Source organism: Saprolegnia diclina (assembly GCF_000281045.1).
Source record: "Saprolegnia diclina VS20 unplaced genomic scaffold supercont1.22, whole genome shotgun sequence".
NCBI classification, from domain to species: domain Eukaryota; phylum Oomycota; class Saprolegniomycetes; order Saprolegniales; family Saprolegniaceae; genus Saprolegnia; species Saprolegnia diclina.
Window position 1 is genome coordinate 624,938 of NW_008246089.1, and position 15,416 is coordinate 640,353.

The 15,416-nt window shown below is 58.0% G+C and overlaps 6 protein-coding genes across 7 annotated transcripts; 3 read left to right on the plus strand and 3 right to left on the minus strand.

Moving 5' to 3' along the window:
- The first annotated feature begins 113 nt into the window (after positions 1-113).
- SDRG_07752 (hypothetical protein) lies at positions 114-1,795 on the plus strand. The gene is made up of 5 exons (XM_008613605.1): positions 114-312; positions 358-545; positions 596-714; positions 773-1,148; positions 1,192-1,795. Exons 1-5 carry the CDS (start codon positions 219-221, stop codon positions 1,753-1,755), a joined length of 1,341 nt encoding a protein of 446 aa, XP_008611827.1. The 5' UTR covers positions 114-218; the 3' UTR covers positions 1,756-1,795.
- A 133-nt stretch (positions 1,796-1,928) lies between these two features.
- SDRG_07753 (hypothetical protein) lies at positions 1,929-4,311 on the minus strand. The gene is made up of 6 exons (XM_008613606.1): positions 4,072-4,311; positions 3,640-4,029; positions 3,475-3,592; positions 3,260-3,427; positions 2,297-3,206; positions 1,929-2,248 (listed from the first exon to the last, which is right to left on the minus strand). The coding sequence occupies exons 1-6, from the start codon at positions 4,274-4,276 to the stop codon at positions 1,973-1,975; spliced, it is 2,067 nt and encodes a 688-aa protein (XP_008611828.1). The 5' UTR covers positions 4,277-4,311; the 3' UTR covers positions 1,929-1,972.
- Positions 4,312-4,370: 59 nt separating this feature from the next.
- On the minus strand, positions 4,371-6,792 carry SDRG_07754 (hypothetical protein). Its single transcript, XM_008613607.1, has 11 exons — positions 6,558-6,792; positions 6,120-6,502; positions 5,887-6,065; positions 5,736-5,840; positions 5,560-5,689; positions 5,353-5,505; positions 5,225-5,300; positions 5,017-5,177; positions 4,819-4,968; positions 4,713-4,768; positions 4,371-4,657 (listed from the first exon to the last, which is right to left on the minus strand). The coding sequence occupies exons 1-11, from the start codon at positions 6,734-6,736 to the stop codon at positions 4,487-4,489; spliced, it is 1,743 nt and encodes a 580-aa protein (XP_008611829.1). The 5' UTR covers positions 6,737-6,792; the 3' UTR covers positions 4,371-4,486.
- Positions 6,793-7,248: 456 nt separating this feature from the next.
- On the plus strand, positions 7,249-9,485 carry SDRG_07755 (hypothetical protein). The gene is made up of 11 exons (XM_008613608.1): positions 7,249-7,406; positions 7,455-7,822; positions 7,875-8,053; positions 8,107-8,181; positions 8,224-8,299; positions 8,349-8,446; positions 8,499-8,553; positions 8,603-8,678; positions 8,723-9,033; positions 9,080-9,135; positions 9,176-9,485. Exons 1-11 carry the CDS (start codon positions 7,252-7,254, stop codon positions 9,344-9,346), a joined length of 1,620 nt encoding a protein of 539 aa, XP_008611830.1. The 5' UTR covers positions 7,249-7,251; the 3' UTR covers positions 9,347-9,485.
- Positions 9,486-9,691: 206 nt separating this feature from the next.
- SDRG_07756 lies at positions 9,692-12,481 on the plus strand. 2 transcript variants are annotated; one of them, XM_008613609.1, is made up of 3 exons: positions 9,692-11,555; positions 11,599-11,918; positions 11,963-12,481. In XM_008613609.1, exons 1-3 carry the CDS (start codon positions 9,732-9,734, stop codon positions 12,363-12,365), a joined length of 2,547 nt encoding a protein of 848 aa, XP_008611831.1. In that variant the 5' UTR covers positions 9,692-9,731; the 3' UTR covers positions 12,366-12,481. The 2 variants fall into 2 exon arrangements, with proteins under 2 accessions (XP_008611831.1, XP_008611832.1); XM_008613610.1 differs by having other exon boundaries at positions 11,599-12,481.
- Positions 12,482-13,269: 788 nt separating this feature from the next.
- On the minus strand, positions 13,270-13,953 carry SDRG_07757 (hypothetical protein). Its single transcript, XM_008613611.1, has one exon. It carries the CDS (start codon positions 13,937-13,939, stop codon positions 13,304-13,306), a length of 636 nt encoding a protein of 211 aa, XP_008611833.1. The 5' UTR covers positions 13,940-13,953; the 3' UTR covers positions 13,270-13,303.
- Between the last annotated feature and the right edge of the window lie 1,463 nt (positions 13,954-15,416).

The window sequence follows — 15,416 nt, forward strand, 5'->3', positions numbered from 1 at the left end:
CATGCAAAGCGTTGATGCAAATACCGTACGTTGGTCCACTCTGTGGCGCGCCAAAGACACGGCGAGAATTCCGGCATCCACCATAATAAACTACTGTTTTGTATGTGTAGGAATTGACGCACGGCGAGGTATGAATTAGGAAAAACACCCGTGGACCCGAAAACTGGGATCGGCGCAAGTGCACTTTCGAATTTGCTTCCGGTTCAACATCGAGACCGATGGCGCCAGCCGAACGTGATCCACTCATTGCCTACCCATCGGAGCGCGCCCGGTCGCGCTGGACTGCGCGCTTCATCGCCTACGCGGCCGCAGGTACATCCAGCGTACGCCGCCTCCTTGGTCTAAGCACATGCGTAGCGCTGGCACTGGCAGGCTGCGGCCTCGCCGCGTCGCTCCATCCGGCGCCGTCGCCCATCAACGACGTGGTCAGCACGGCGCTTGCTCTGGACGCGACACTGCCCCGGCGTCCGGCCCACTGCCCGCCCATTGCGCCGCACGAGCGCGTCGTGCTCTTCTGGCAGTCGGAAGTCGGCGGCTGCGAACAGGTGCACCCAACGTTCTTGTCGTCGTCGTGTCGTGACGTCTATCTCGTTAGATCCCGGACGGCGTCACGCACGTGCTCTGGGGGTTTGCCCAAGTCGAGGCCGGTGAAGTGATTCCGCGTTTCCAGACGCATGACGCGCTCCTCACCTCGTGCGTGCAGGCGCTCCGCGCGTACGAACCGCCCCGTCGCATGCCCATCCCACTGATATATAACAATTCATTTTGGTAGGCGCTGCATTTACTCGCTGGGCGTCGTCGGCGGCGCCAACAACAATGACGGCATGGCCAGCATTCGCGACCCACCGCGCTTTGTCCGGAGTGTCTTGTCCCTTGTCGACAAGTACCAGTTTGACGGCATTGACATTGACGACGAGACCAATTACCGAGAGGCGGGCTACAGCAGCCGCGCGATCGTGGCGTACATGACGGCGCTCCGCAACGCGTTCCGGCCGCTCAACCTGCTCCTGACGTACGACGCGTACATGATGGAGGCAAGCCCCCATTGCGGAAAGGGCATGCGCTGCTTCGCCAAAGGCGTCGAGCGCCTCGTCGACTGGGTCAACATCATGGCGTACAACATTGACCGCGACCCAAAGCTCGCCACGGTAAATGCCTTTTCACATTTTTGAAAGTTGACGATTGGGATAGCCCATTTACGAGGCTGCCGTGCATCAAACGTTTCCGCAGTGGCAGCGCCGCGTGCCCAACGACAAGATTACGGTGGGTCTCTGCACCGGGTCGGGTTGTGCGTGGGGTCCCGGGCCGTCGCCCGACGTTGTTGAAGCCTACATTCGCTATGCCAAGGGCACTGGCGGCCTCATGATCTACGCCGGCTCGGCCGACATTGACCAAGGCTTTGTGACGACCAAGGCCGTTGTCGCTCGTCTCCACCCGCAGTCGTCGACGCAGTTGGCGGTCGCCACGACCATGACGCCTGTGCCAACCACTGTGACGCCTGTGCCGACCACCGCGACGCCCGCGCCAACGACGGTGACGCCCGAGCCAACGACGGTGACACCCGAGCCGACAACCGAGACAATGGCGCCAACGCCGGAACCTTGGACGGTGACGCCGGCGCCGACCGAGCCGGGCGTTCGTCCCGATGCGATCTGCGGTTCGTGCTACGACTGCTTTTACGAGCCGATCAAGGGCTGCTTCGATGGCTGGTCCGAGGCGCAGTGCAAGAGCCTTAGCTTCACGTGGTGCGGATAACCATCCTAGTACTAATCTGATTTTCCCCATCTCGCATAAACTGTTCTGTCGCAGTAGCTCGGTAGAGACGAACCCACTCACGCGGATGTGGCCTCGGGGCCGCTCCTCAGCACGTGCGTCATAGAGCACGATAGGCTGGCACGCGCTGCGCACCGATAGGCCTGATGCACTAGTGTCGAATGCATCAACACCATCACCGCGTCGTTTGCTGAAAGCATTATTGGAGCGTAAAGAGCTTGACACTCGCGTCCTCACTGCAGCTGAGCAGCGTCATCTCGGTCGGGTGCCACGCCAGCCGAGTGACTTTGGCCGCGTGGGCTGCGACCACTTGGTCGCGACGCGTCATCTGAAAGCGACCTGCTGCGTCAATGCGCCGAACATCGCAGAGCACAATGCGGCCGGACTCGAGACCGACCACCAGCAATGGTGTCGCACTTGCCGGCGCAAAGGCGACGGCCGTCACGGCCGCGGGCAACGTCATCGGCGCCGCTACCTACAACGACGCAATCCATCTTGAAACATTGATACGAATGTGACGTACCTGCTGCCAGACACCGGCCAATAACCCCCAGAGCGCAACTGTCTCGTCACGCGACCCGGTGACGAGAACGGGTTCGTGCGGCAGCCAGTCGCAGCTCCAAATGATGCGCTTGTGGGCCTTGACCTGCTTGTGCACAAGGGCATAGATCCCATTCGAGAGGGCAAAGACGCAGAGGCTGCGGTCCTTGGAGACGGACGCAAGGTACGTATCATCGCTCGAGAAGGCGAGCTGCACGACCGACGAGCTATGCCCTGGCAGCTGCTGCGCCGCCACGAGCGACGTGCTCGCCTCGTCTTTGCGCCAGAGCCAAATCGCCGCCGCCGACTCGTCCCGCGCCTTGCACGTCGACGCCAAGACGTCGCCGGTATGACTGCGACGCACGCAAAGCAGCTCGTTGCCGTGGCCGTAGAGCTTTTGCACCTCCGGCCAAAGCGACCGGCGCGCGAGCTGCTCGCCCACAATGGCCGTCTCGTCCGCCTCGCCACGCTTGTTGGTCAAACTGAGCTCGGGAAGAACGCCAAACCCGCGTCCTGTCGACGCCCCAGAAACGAGCGCGTGCATGCCGGACGGCACGTCAAAGACACGGAGGATCTTTTCGTCGGCGCCGCTCACAAACTGCGCGTCGCTCAAGAACGTTGCGCACTGGAGGTCGTAGCCGTGCACCTGCGCGCGCGACACCTCAGTGGTCGCGTCAAGCCGGTACGCGCGCGCGGTCTGGTCAAGCGAGACGGAGACAAAGAAAGCACCCGACGGCGCCCACGCCACGTCCGTGACCGGTCGGCTGTGCCCCGTGACGGACCGCGCTGGCACGTAGTGTGCGTCACTTTTGGTCCACCGGTAGAGCTCGCCCGTAAACGTAAGCCCAAGAAGGTCGGCACCGAACGACGCGCCCGCCAGGAGACCGAGGCCACTACGCATGCCGTATTTGAGCTAAGCTTGAAGGGAAAAGGTGGAGGAAGCTACCCGAGATCGCCGACGCGGGTCGTTGGATGCCACGCCGCGCCGTCGTCGGCGGCCCAGAGGAGGAGTCGGTTGTCCATAGAGCACGAGAGGAGCGAGTGGTTGGACGTCCAGCAAACGCTCGTCACCCAGTCGTCGTGGCCCACGAGCATCGCGTCGAACGTGACGTTCCTAATGCGATGCTAAGGCACCCATTCACAAAGGAATGGCGATCGTACAGCGCCGCGTCAATGCGCCAGAGGCGAATCTTGTGGTCTTGGGCGGCGGACGCCAGCAGGACGTCACCCGAGGCGAGCGGCGGTGAGAACGCGAGGTCCCGCACCCAGCCCTTGTGACCTACGCCAAGCGCCGATGAGATGCAGTTCGCCTCGGGTTAACGCGACCTGCGTGCGAGCTCACGAGCGACAGCGCTTGCAGCGTCAAGTCGACCGTGTAGACGTGAACAAGTGCATCGACGCCACCAAGCGCTAGCAGAAGAGTGCCGCGACCGTCTTGCATAAGGGCGATGGCTTCGGCAATGTGCCGCTCGCCCAGCGACAGTGTTGTCGTCGCTCGTGTTGCTGGATCGACAACGACAATATCGCCGTTGGAGATGGCCGCAAAGACGAGCAGCCGAGACGATGCCAGTGTCGTACAAGTCAGCGCCGAGACAGACGAGCCAGCACCGGCAACGACAACCTCGGACGTCCAGGCATTGGCCGCTCGCCGCCAAAGGCGCACCTCGCCGCTGGCGTCGCCAGAGACAATGCATGAGGCAGCGTCGCGCCAGTACACTAGAGCCATATGAGCAGATCAGTGGACGAAGGGCGGCGTACCGCACGCGACGCGCGCCTTGTGACCATGCAGCGTGTGGACGATGGCCGGGACCGTCGCTGCCGCGCTGCAATAGCGGGCGATCGCCACTGTGGTCGAGGCTGCGAACGCCACCTCGCAGCCGTCCTCGCAGGCGACGGCGCGGGACATGCAGTGGCTGCCATTGTTGCAGCCGACAGCCACGAACGCTTCGTGGAGCGCCGTCATCGTGGAGGTATCGATAGCTACGTCCAATCCAGCTATCCGGTAACGTGCATTTTATCCGTACAATGCGAGGTGCACTTTCTATCAAGATATCGAGCAGATTTGCCAAAGAGTTTTTCTTTAGTGTCAACAGCGTTTCTAGACCCTTGACGATGATGGCGTATTATGCTTCGAACGCGATTATGCGCTTCAAGGCGACGCAAGCAATGGCGTCTACGCGCCGCAGACGCTCGAGAAGCCGAGGTCGATGCCCTTCTGTACGTCGTGCTTGGCAGTTTGGTAGCCAATGTAGCCCATGCAGAGCGCCGAGAGACCGATCGTGAACGCGAGGATGTACACGAGGAGCGACGTCCGGTTGTACTTTTTCAGGAGGTACCCGACGCACTAGTTGTACACGAGGACTGTCCACACCGTCACTGACAAAAATCAAAAAATGTACCTTTTGGCCAAAGAGACCGCCGCCAAAGCCCACGAGAATGTACCAAAACACATAATCTACCACCAAATAGTACGATACAACGACCGATATCAATGCGACAAAGTACCGTATTGGAGCTGCCCGGGAAACATGCCCGCGATCGCAAACTGGAGCGTTGTCGCCGACGACGTAAAGAGAATCATAAACGACGCTGTCGACGTTTGCACGACCGGAAGGATCCCATTCTCGAGCATGACGGGTCCCTTGACCATGCCACCTACGCAGCGCAGCGCAATGTCTTACCGTAAAATCATATAGAAAGTACCGCCAATGCCAAGGAGACCGGCGGCAACGCCGGCGAAAAAGCAGTAGAGTGGAAACACCACTTGCGTCGTGCGCTTGGTCCAGTGGACATCGCCGTCCACGAACGGCGTGCCACTCACGACGACGAGACGGTTGCGAAGGCGGAGGTTGATCCCCATATGGCTAGGCAGACATTCTCGAAGTACTGCAGACGAGACGTAGTAGCGTACTAGGTAATGTACACGAGGACGAGGAGCGGCGCAAACGTTAGAACCCAGTACACAGATGAGCCGCAATGGATCCCCACTGTGCATGCCATAAGAACCAGAAAACGTAGAGGACGATAGAGGAGCCGTACCGAGGCTGGGCGCGCCGTGGCCGCCGAGGAAGAGCATCTGCACGAGCAGCACGACCCAGCACACGAGCAGCGGAAGCACGCAGCGCCACGGAAACACGATGCTTTCGATGCGCTCAATGTTGAGCTGCATCTCCTTGAGAAATGCCTTCTTGTCTATGCATCAGCGATTCATGAAATAAAAGGTGAGAGCCTTTGGGTGCGTCGTACTGGCAACGGGCAGGTCCAGCAGCGGCAAGCTCTGAAAGTCTTCTTCGTCCTGGGCCAAGAGTGCGCGGCGCTGCTTGTTGGTGCGGGTGAGGAGCAGCCATTTCTTCGCCGCGACCGCCGCCGTGATGCGCTGACACCCGCATGAGCTTGGCAATTTGGTAATGAGGACGATGTACCTGGCGCTTCTCGTGGTGCATGAGCGAGAGCGTGTCCTTTGGCGACTGAATCGAGTTGCCCGGCGTCGACGCTTTTGCCAGTTCAATTTGCTCTTTCGCAAAGAGCTACAGAGCCCATAAGATTATCGTGTCCGACGGTGCGACAGTGTACCTTGTTGCCCTTGAGCGTCGTCTTGTACGAGATGTACGAGAGGAGCGTGATGAGCAAGACGAGGATGAGCCACGGGGGGAACGTGCGGTTGGCCATGACGCCGAAAATTGTGCCAATCAGCGTCGGTGGCTCCATCATACCGGCCAGCGCATAGTCGATGACGGGTCGGTGGGCCTTGTCTATCGCAATATTTGACTTTCAAAATCCACAATCCGACAAATATCGAAGCGTACGCGGGTGCTTGCGTGGGTAGTTGACGAGAAACGTCGCGACGGCTGCGCCAAAGATCGTAGCTTTCGAGAGCGGAATCGCGTGCTTCGGGCCAAGGCCCACGACTAGGATGTACAGCGGCACGAGGAGCCCGCCGCCGCCGACGCCGCAGCCGGCGCCGAGCGCGGCCGCGAGAAACGCCATAAAGGTCGAGAACGCGTCGGCGCGCGTGAACGGCGCAAAGAGGTCCTTCTCAATGCAGTACGTGACTGGGTCGAGGCGGAACGCCGCCGAGTCCACATCCGTGGGCACGCGCACATAGCGCCCGCTCTGCACATGGCAGCGCTTGGAGCTGTCACGCAGCGTCGCGCCGCACTGCGCGTCCGTCTGGCAGTAGGCGCAGAGACTAGTAGAACCCAGTGAATACCAGCGCCGTCAAGGTGAACAATGTAGGAACGTACTGGTTGATACAGGCGAGGCCAGGCAAGAAGCCGCAGTCGTCGCGTTCACTGCATGAGGTACCGTACAAGGCGCTAGCCGACTGCACGGTCGTCGTGTTGGCATGCAGGCGCAAGCTCTGCGCGTGGGCGGTGGCGGCGGCAAGGCCAAGCGCGCAGAGAGACGTCCAGCGCAGCAGCATGTTCCGGTCCTCGACACAATGCGACGATGACGATGCCAACGAACTTTCCAAGCCCGTACCTGGCTGCTGATGTTCGCAACACGAACGTACGATGTACGATGTACGTCGTCCGGATAATAAATCCGGACTGATATATTGCACAAACACGAATATTGGCCCGCAGAGGGTTCGTCGATCATATATATTGAGCAAACTCGTATGAAACAAGCGGTGATCGCTGTGATAGCTACTCCCCTTTCTGCGGAGGGCCGGGGACGCTGCGTGGACGCTCCTGGATGCTGGTCACTTCAACTGCAACGGAGGTATTCGCTGTGTTTCAATTTCAGCCAATCCGCGTTGCGTATCAACGGCAGTGAGCCAATCACCGCCGCGGGTCTAGCATCTCTCGCGTACTCCGGGGTACACAATCCGTTGTAAAGGAGGTCTCGCGTTCGATCACGGGGCATACGGGGCACGGGACAGGCGCAATCAGTTGGCTCGCACACCGAGTGGCATTCCACCTTTTGACGCTGGCGATGCAGCTGGTGCTCATTGCCGCTGCGCTTCTCGGCGCTGCTGCCGCCACGACGTCGCCGAGCTCGCTCATTGTGCAGCCCGACGAGATGTTGGGTGCAACCTGCGGCTCTATCGCCGACTGCGGCTTCCTCCCGGGCCTCGCCTGCGTCGACTCGTACGACGCACACGTCGCCACGTCAAGCCTCATGCTCTCATGATGTAGGTTGTGCCACGTATGCAGCTCCGACCGGGACTGCACTGGCTCGGACAGCGACTTTAGCAAGCGCTGTGTGGTCGCGTCGACGGGCGCACTTGTCCGCCTCCCGAACGCAACCTTGCAGCCGCTCGCGTACTGCATGGAGAAGAACATGTTTGCCCCGTTTACGCTCGCCGACCTCATGGCGTCGCTCCTCGCCTTTCTCTGCACGGCGCTCGGGTCCGCGTCCGGCGCTGGCGGCGGCGGCCTCCTCGTGCCCATGTACATCTTGGCGGTCGGTCTCGGCCCCAAGCATGCGATTCCGCTCTCGAAAGCCACGATTTTTGGCGGCGCCCTCGCCACGTTCTTGTCCAACTTTCGCAAAAAGCACCCATGTACGGCGATTGGCTCAATGTGTCGCGTCGAGGTTGATGGTACTATGCGTAGACCATCCGCGCCGCCCGGTCATCGACTATGCGCTGGCAGGCATGATGGAGCCGCCGACGCTCATGGGCACGATCTTTGGCGTCATGGCGAACGCGACGTTCCCGTCCTGGCTCATTCTCTCGCTGCTTGTGACGCTCCTCTCGTTTATGGCCTACCGCACGCTGCAGAAAGTGCAGCACGTACGTTCTGCCACGTCATTTCGACTTGAATGTGAGTTGTGGACTGGTTTTAGGTCGAAGCCCAGGAAGGCCGCGCACGTGGCGAAACCAAGGTGCTCCTCCCGACATGCGATCAAGCCGATGCCGAGGTACACGTCGCATGCTGTTCTATTAATTGCTAAGACTATTAGCACCAAGCACGCACGCGCCAAGAAGACGAAGACGACTTTGCTTCATTGCCACCACTCGAGTTTCCGCCGCATGCTGGTATACACTGTTGTACACAAGAATCGGTGACTAAAGAGGAGATGCGTAGACAAGCAAGCGTCCTTGGATGCGATTCGCGACCAGCTCTACGACGACGAACGCTCGGTCTTTCCGCTTACCTATGTCCTTCCGCTCGTCGCCTGCTGGGTAACCCCGAAGGCTGGATTGATATCGTAAATCATTTTGTCGTAACCACTAGCTCATTATCTTTGTCCAATCGCTGTTTCGCGGCGGCCATGGCACGCCCAGTATCGGTAATCCGTCGCGATTGTATCTCGGGCTCTAAAGCTGTAACTCTCCTAGTCGGTGTGCCGTGTGGCTCGTCCATCTACTGGGCCCTCACCTTTGTGCCGCTCCTCTTGCTCGTTCTCATCACGTGGTATGTCGTGCATTTCTAGTGTTACAAGATTGCATCTGATGTAGGCTCATGGGCCACCGGCTTCGCACGCGCAACCGCCTCATGGTTGTGAGCGGCATCGAGTTTGCCCAAGGCGACGTGCACTGGACGTACAAGAAGGCGCAGCTCGTGTTTCCGTCCTACTGCTTTGTCGCGGGTATTGCGTCCGGTCTCCTCGGCATTGGCGGCGGCATGGTCCAGAGCCCCATCATGCTCGAGTACGGCCTCTTGCCCGTCGTCTCGTCCGCGTCCGCGTCCTACATGATTCTCTTCACGTCGTCCGCGACCACGCTGCAGTTTGCGGTCGCAGGGCAGTTTCCTGGACAGCGCCAATACGGTACATACGTGTGGTCTCTGGATCGTGATGCTCATCAGGTCTGTAGACTACATTTTGTGGTTTTCGCTCATGGGCTTTCTCGGCGGCATTTTTGGCCAAAAGGTATTTTGGAGCATATACACTGCGACTAACATGGCGATAGTGCGTCGGATACCTTTTGAAAAAGTACAACCGGACGTCGATCCTCGTGTACATCCTCGCGTTTGTCATTGGCGCGTCGGCCATTGCGATGGGCGTTGCCGGTTTTCAGAACGTTGTGCGCGACTTCTCCAAGGGCGTGCACCTCGGCTTCTCGGGCCTCTGTGCCGTCTAAGCACTTCACTGTAATGGTGTTGTCCCATTTATACTGTGCCCGAGTCCTATGGTCCTAGGCTTGACAAAAGACTGCATCATTTCGAATAAGACTTATATAACCCTGACCAAAGACCCCTGACACTGGTCCTGTAGTCCTGGGAACGATGTGTTGGTATTCCTCAGTTCGATATCGTCAGTGTTGATGCAACGGCATTGGTTGTCATTGTTGCGATGGCCATGCCGGCCTCTCCGCGTGCCACGTCAGCTTCTCGTCTTCGAAGCAGATGCCTGACCTGGCAAATACCTCTCATATGTGATATAGTGATGACGATCTGGGTTGCTTGGACCTGCTGCAATCGATATTCTTGCACAATGGCACTGCGTGTTGACGCGTAAGCTTGGCCATGATGACGATGCTGGCTTGCTGGCGCCGGCTACGGATGCCCCAGTGGCTCGGCGGACCCACGCCCCGCACGGCACTGCGTCTGGTCCTCTTCGTGCTCGCGTCCGCCGTCTACTGGCTCTTTCTCATCTCGGCAGCCATCGTGCTTGGGCTTCGCGTGGCCTATATCTATGCGACGCATCTCAAGCTCCGCTGCCACGACCCCGCGCTGTCGGCCCGCACGCTCGCCCAGGCCACGCTTGTCATGCTACACAAATTCGACACGGTCGTGCTTGGTATCTACGACCCCTCCGTGCCAAACGGCCTCGTGTGTCCGTCCTCGGCCGACGACATTGTTGAGATGACGCCGTTCGCCGCGTACATTGCGCTCTGGAAGGGCATCGTGGGTCTTCTCTGCTTCCAGCTGCCGCTTTCGCTCTGGCTCATCGCCATCAAGTGCGTCAAGCGCTTCTTTGACCGCGACTACTACGCGTTCGAGTTCTACCCCGAGTGCTCGTTGGAGACGCGGCCGTTCGTCCTCCTCCATGCGTGCGCGTACGTTGGCTTTGGCCTTCTCGTCGGGCACGCGCTCTCGAGCCTCCTTCTGCAAAGCGCCTTGCACTGGAACCGAGTCATCTATCCGACGCCGTCGTACACGCCCGTTGACGAAAAGGCGTCGCTCTTGTCCACGACGACGTCGGTCGCCAGCGAGCGTCCTCCGCCATACGAGATGCCAGCAAGAACGCGTAGCGAGGACGATGCGAGTCGCCTTGATGGCTACTTGGAGCTCTGGCAAGCCGTGCTCGAGAGCATCCGGGTTTTCGAAGCTGGCCACGCCACGCTTCTAGCGTGCCTGGAGGACACGACGCGGCTCGCATGCAGCACCCTCCGCGCGTCGCCAGCGCAGTGGGCAAGGTTTCATGGCTTGGCCCAGCGACAAGCGCGCCTGCAACCGACGCCGCCGCCGGTGGCCATCGAAGAAGCGCTCGAGGACGACGACTCGGTCGTCGACACCTCCCCAATTGCATTGGAAAAGCCGACCCCCGTGCTATTCACGCGCGCCATGCACACCGGGAGTGACCGCGACTATGATGTATTTTACACCGACACCGACGCTGAGAGCACGGCAACCACGAGCGTCTACCGGGACATTCCGGATCCCACTGGTTGGGTCTCACCCACTGCGTACACTGCCACACGAGTCCTGACATACGACGAGCCCGAGCGAAGAGACTCCGTCATTGTCTCTCGGGGGCTCGTCTCCCGCAGCGTCCACCAAGCGCTACAGACGACGACACTGACCGACCGCGTGCACTTTGCAGCGTATGCGCCGGCTTGCGTGTCGCCCGCGTCGACGTTTTCGCATGCGATTTACGCCTTCCTCGTGCACCAGCGCGACGAGATGCGCGAGGAAGCGATGGCGGACGGCGTCGCCAAGCAGCTCTCGCGGGACCTCTTGCTGCATGTGCGGCGCGGCGCGTTCGTGACCATCTCGCTGCAACTGCCAGACGGGTTCCGACATGCCGGTGAGGCGTCGCAGCTGCTGTCGTGGACAGGCGACGTGACGCACGTGGCGTTCGAGGTCGAGTGTTGTGCTGTCTGCGCCGAGGGCCAAGTGCTTTTTGAAGCGACGATCGTCGTGGGCACGTCCGTGCTCGTGCTGCGCTCGTACCTCTTTGTGTCCTCGTCCCTGCGCCAGGATGCGCACGTGCAAGAGCTCGTGAGCGAACTGGAGGTCGTGCCCGAGACCTTTCACGAGATCGCGTACAGCGACCTGGCGCTCAAAGAGGCGGTCGGCCGCGGCCACTTTGGCGACGCCCACCGCGCCACGTACCTCGGCCAAGACGTTTGTTGTTCTCCACGTCGCCTTGGAGCTGAAGGATGTGTAGGTGGTCGTCAAGACGCTTCGGCCAAACGAGTTTGGTGACAATGCCGACCAGATTGTGGCAGCGTTCCGGCACGAGGCCGCGGTACTCTCGCTCTTTGGGCGGCATCCCAACATTGTGCCGTTCGTGGGCGCGTGCACGGACCTCTCGCAGCCACTGAGTCTCGTGACCGAGTACCTTCCGTTCGGGAGCCTCGAAGACCAGTTTGGCGCGCGCCGCCCGCCGCTCTCGACTGATCAAAAGACGCGCATCTTGTGTGACGCCGCGTCCGGCTTTCTCAACATTCACGAAGGCGGCTTCATCCACCGCGACATTGCGGCGCGGTACGCATGCATAGATGCCAACGCGGCGCTGATTCTGTTTGTAGCAACTGTTTGGTCGACGACCAGTTGCGGGCGCGGGTGTGCGACTTTGGTTTGTGCCGACGCGTGCACTCGTACGGCGGCGGCCACTTTGCCGAAGGCGCAATGCCGCTCAAGTACCTCGCGCCCGAGTCGCTCACGCCGCCCCACTCGTTTTCGTACCGGTCCGACTCGTACTCGTTTGGCGTCCTCATCTGGGAGACGTTCACCGAGTCCAAGCCGTTTCCGACACTGACGAGCGCAGAGGCCGCTGCTTATGTTCTCGAGGGCCACCGTTTAGAGCTTGGCGAGAGTATTCCAACACGGTACCAGTCGCTCATTGCGCGCTGCCTCCAAGACGATCCGGCCAAGCGACCGTCCATGGCCACCATCGTGCAAGAGCTCACTTCCGCGATGGCTCGGAAATGATTCTTCGCCGCTTGTAAATTATTCAATCATTGCAAAATGTGTCGTCGTTGCAGTGCTGTCGTTGCGATGATTCGTGAAATTGGCATGTGATTGATTGACAGTGCGACAGCAGTCTATGTTTAATAATAAGTTAAAAAGCGCTTTTTTATGTGGTGTTAACGATTCCGCACGTTGCACGACTGCAACGGCGACACGGCGTGGGCTGCTCTGCTCTCCAAAGTGGCTTCTATCAATGTGCCAAATATGAGCGATTCCATTTCAAACTCGATTTCGTCGACCGAATGGCACCCGCGTCCTGGTGCAGTGCCTACAAAGTGGCACTAGGATCTTATTTATGGCGTTTTGCCACAAATAGATCTAAGACCGCACTACCAGCATGTGCCTCCAACGTCGACGCTACTGTCTCTGATTGTACAACGTTTGTTTGCAGCCCGTGCGATGGCGGCAAGTAGCATTTGGGTTGGGTTCTCGGTCGACGGAGCGACGTCTCCATCACTGTGATGCAATACTTTGTGGCTCGGAAATGACGTGCGCGTCTTGGCACAAAAGTCTTGTAAATTGTTCCGATAGTAAAACCTGCAAACAGCTTAGGTCGTACGAAGGTATGACGCTAGGACTCGATTGGCTTGAGAATCGAGCCCTCGGAGTGGAGCCCGAGACAAGGCGAACGCAGTAGATGACCAGTATGTTGTTGTGTTCGTAGTAAATAATAGGTCATCCATCGCATCCGCTATTGGTTATGCGCTCTTCGTTGACTTCGTTTGAACGGGCCTGTTTTACATGTGCCGGTCGGTAGTCCCTCAACCATAAGTATAGAACGCCGATGCAGGGCTCACAACGACTGTGACAGATAGTGAGTGTTTTCGCGGCTTGTGAAGTCCCGCAGGATTTCTGCTTTGACAAATTCGGTGCAACATTGAAATATTGTACTATATAGGCTATTGCACAACGCAGTTACCCATCTCTGTGTGGCCAAAATCCGGCGTCATGCGAAGACGCGTCTCCACACGGTGCTCGTCCTGTGGGCGATTTGCTTTGAGGAAGGTTAGGACGGCCGGGTGCTTCTTTGCCTTCTTGAACGCAACGCGCGAGCAGCCTTCGCTGCGATGCACGTGCAGGAACTGAACAATCTCAAGGTCGCCGTTGGCCGCCGCCGCGTCCATCGCGAGCTGCGAGCAAATGCCAATGGCCGGTCTTGCGTGGAGCCGCTTCACGAGCGGCAAGTTGCGCGCGCGGACCGCATTGTCGATCGTGTTGCGGGTCAGGATCGAGATGCTTTTTGGAATTTGGATATCGTCGTCGTCTGGGAAGGTGTCGAGAAAGGTGTGCGCGAGGTCGCAGTAATTGTCCTCGAGAAGGCGGCAGAGGAGGTACCCGCGCATGCGCAGTGGATCTTGCATTTGCTTGAGCGCGGGGTGGGCTTGGTATTGCATTTGGTCGAGCTTGGCGTAGTAGAGCTGGAACATGTGCTGGAGTGAGCACGGCACGCCGTATTGGTATGCGAGTATGAGCTCACGCAAATCGGGCTGCGTCAGGACGTCTCGGGCAGGAGATGTTTGCTGCGGCGTGCTCATTTGAGTGCTTCAAGTCTCTTTTACAAATACCAACCCACCTACCGGTAGTTCTGACCATTTGTTTTGTTATTTTGCATCATGGACAGTCATGTCGCACTGTCCAACAGCTCGTCCAACGTTTGCAACACGCCCACAATCTTGTCTTCTTTGCCCTCGGTGTTTTCTTTGTGGCACAGTGCACGCCACCTGCACCGGACCAGCCAAATGCGCCCCAATACAGTGCACGCCACCTGTACCCTACCAGGTAAATGGGGTCCAAAACTTTTGTATCCCAGCTGTGAAAACATAATTTTTTAGGAAAAGGACGTTATAGATCGACTGTTCAATCCAAGGGGAAGCGATGTATAAGATCGGATTGCAATAAATCGAAAAACTGAGCAAGTTATCGGCGTTCAAAATTGGGGCTCTACAACACTACGAGGTATGGCGCGGGAGCCAAATTGCTACGAAACAGGACCATCGCTCCATTGTTTTTCATGACTTTTACTATTTTATTAATTTTATTACACCATTTTATCTATTTTATTAAAATTACTATCCGGCTTATGCTAGTTTTAGTATGTGAAGGATCCGGATAAGGCCCAAGCCGAAATTGTTACAAAAAGGCGATTTGGTAGGCTACAGATGGCGTGCACTGTAGGGCCCCGAAACTTTTCTCATCCAGCTATAAATAGACCATTTGCTAGGAAATGAACATTATAAATCGACTGTTCATAACCAATAGCGGAGGCGATGGATGACCTATTTATTACCTTACTACGAACACAACAACATACTGGTCATCTACTGCGTTCGCCTTGTCTCGGGCTCCACTCCGAGGGCTCGATTCTCAAGCCAATCGAGTCCTAGCGTCATACCTTCGTACGACCTAAGGTTTGCAGGTTTTACTACCGGAACAATTTACAAGACTTTTGTGCCAAGAGGCATTTCCGAGCCACGAAAGTGTTGCATCACAGCGATGGAGACGTCGCTCCGTCTCGACCGAGAACCCAACCCAAATGCTACTTGCCGCCATCGCTCGAGCTGCAAACAAACGTTGTACAATCAGAGACAATAGCGTCGACGTTGGAGGCGCGCTGGTATTGTGGTCTAAGATCTATTTGTGGCAAAACGCCATAAATAAGATCGTAGTGCCACTTTGTAGGCGCTGCACCAGGACGCGGGTGCCATTCGGTCGACAAAATCGAGTTTGAAACGGAATCGCTCATAGTTGGCACATTGATAAAAGCCACTTTGAAGAGCAGAGCAGCCCATGCCGTGTCGCCGTTGCAGTCGTGCAACATGCGGAATCGTTAACACCACATAAAAAGCGCTTTTTAACTTTTTATTAAACGTAGACTGCTGTCGCACTGTCAATCAATCACATGCCAATTTCACGAATCTCGCAACGACAGCACTGCAACGACGACACATTTTGCAATGATTGAATAATTTACAAGCGGCGAAGAATCATTTCCGAGCCATCGCGGAAGTGAGC

What these genes read in the sequence shown, in the direction of transcription:
- SDRG_07752 (XM_008613605.1), top strand. Translation starts at nt 219, where the DNA reads ATGGCGCCAGCCGAACGTGATCCACTCATTGCCTACCCATCGGAGCGC. An exon ending in TGCGTGCAGGCGCTCCGCGC is followed by an intron (nt 715 to 772) that starts GTACGAACCGCC and finishes TCATTTTGGTAG; the next exon opens with GCGCTGCATTTACTCGCTGG. An exon ending in GCGACCCAAAGCTCGCCACG is followed by an intron (nt 1,149 to 1,191) that starts GTAAATGCCTTT and finishes CGATTGGGATAG; the next exon opens with CCCATTTACGAGGCTGCCGT.
- SDRG_07753 (XM_008613606.1), bottom strand. Translation starts at nt 4,276, where the DNA reads ATGACGGCGCTCCACGAAGCGTTCGTGGCTGTCGGCTGCAACAATGGC. An exon ending in ACCCGCGTCGGCGATCTCGG is followed by an intron (nt 3,207 to 3,259) that starts GTAGCTTCCTCC and finishes CGGCATGCGTAG; the next exon opens with TGGCCTCGGTCTCCTGGCGG. An exon ending in TGGCCGGTGTCTGGCAGCAG is followed by an intron (nt 2,249 to 2,296) that starts GTACGTCACATT and finishes GCGTCGTTGTAG; the next exon opens with GTAGCGGCGCCGATGACGTT.
- SDRG_07754 (XM_008613607.1), bottom strand. Translation starts at nt 6,736, where the DNA reads ATGCTGCTGCGCTGGACGTCTCTCTGCGCGCTTGGCCTTGCCGCCGCC. An exon ending in CCACGGCGCGCCCAGCCTCG is followed by an intron (nt 5,301 to 5,352) that starts GTACGGCTCCTC and finishes TGGCATGCACAG; the next exon opens with TGGGGATCCATTGCGGCTCA. An exon ending in CGGTCTCCTTGGCATTGGCG is followed by an intron (nt 4,969 to 5,016) that starts GTACTTTCTATA and finishes TGCGCTGCGTAG; the next exon opens with GTGGCATGGTCAAGGGACCC.
- SDRG_07755 (XM_008613608.1), top strand. Translation starts at nt 7,252, where the DNA reads ATGCAGCTGGTGCTCATTGCCGCTGCGCTTCTCGGCGCTGCTGCCGCC. An exon ending in GCGATCAAGCCGATGCCGAG is followed by an intron (nt 8,182 to 8,223) that starts GTACACGTCGCA and finishes TAAGACTATTAG; the next exon opens with CACCAAGCACGCACGCGCCA. An exon ending in GCGGCATTTTTGGCCAAAAG is followed by an intron (nt 9,136 to 9,175) that starts GTATTTTGGAGC and finishes ACATGGCGATAG; the next exon opens with TGCGTCGGATACCTTTTGAA.
- SDRG_07756 (XM_008613609.1), top strand. Translation starts at nt 9,732, where the DNA reads ATGATGACGATGCTGGCTTGCTGGCGCCGGCTACGGATGCCCCAGTGG. An exon ending in CCACGTACCTCGGCCAAGAC is followed by an intron (nt 11,556 to 11,598) that starts GTTTGTTGTTCT and finishes AAGGATGTGTAG; the next exon opens with GTGGTCGTCAAGACGCTTCG. An exon ending in CACCGCGACATTGCGGCGCG is followed by an intron (nt 11,919 to 11,962) that starts GTACGCATGCAT and finishes TTCTGTTTGTAG; the next exon opens with CAACTGTTTGGTCGACGACC.
- SDRG_07757 (XM_008613611.1), bottom strand. Translation starts at nt 13,939, where the DNA reads ATGAGCACGCCGCAGCAAACATCTCCTGCCCGAGACGTCCTGACGCAG.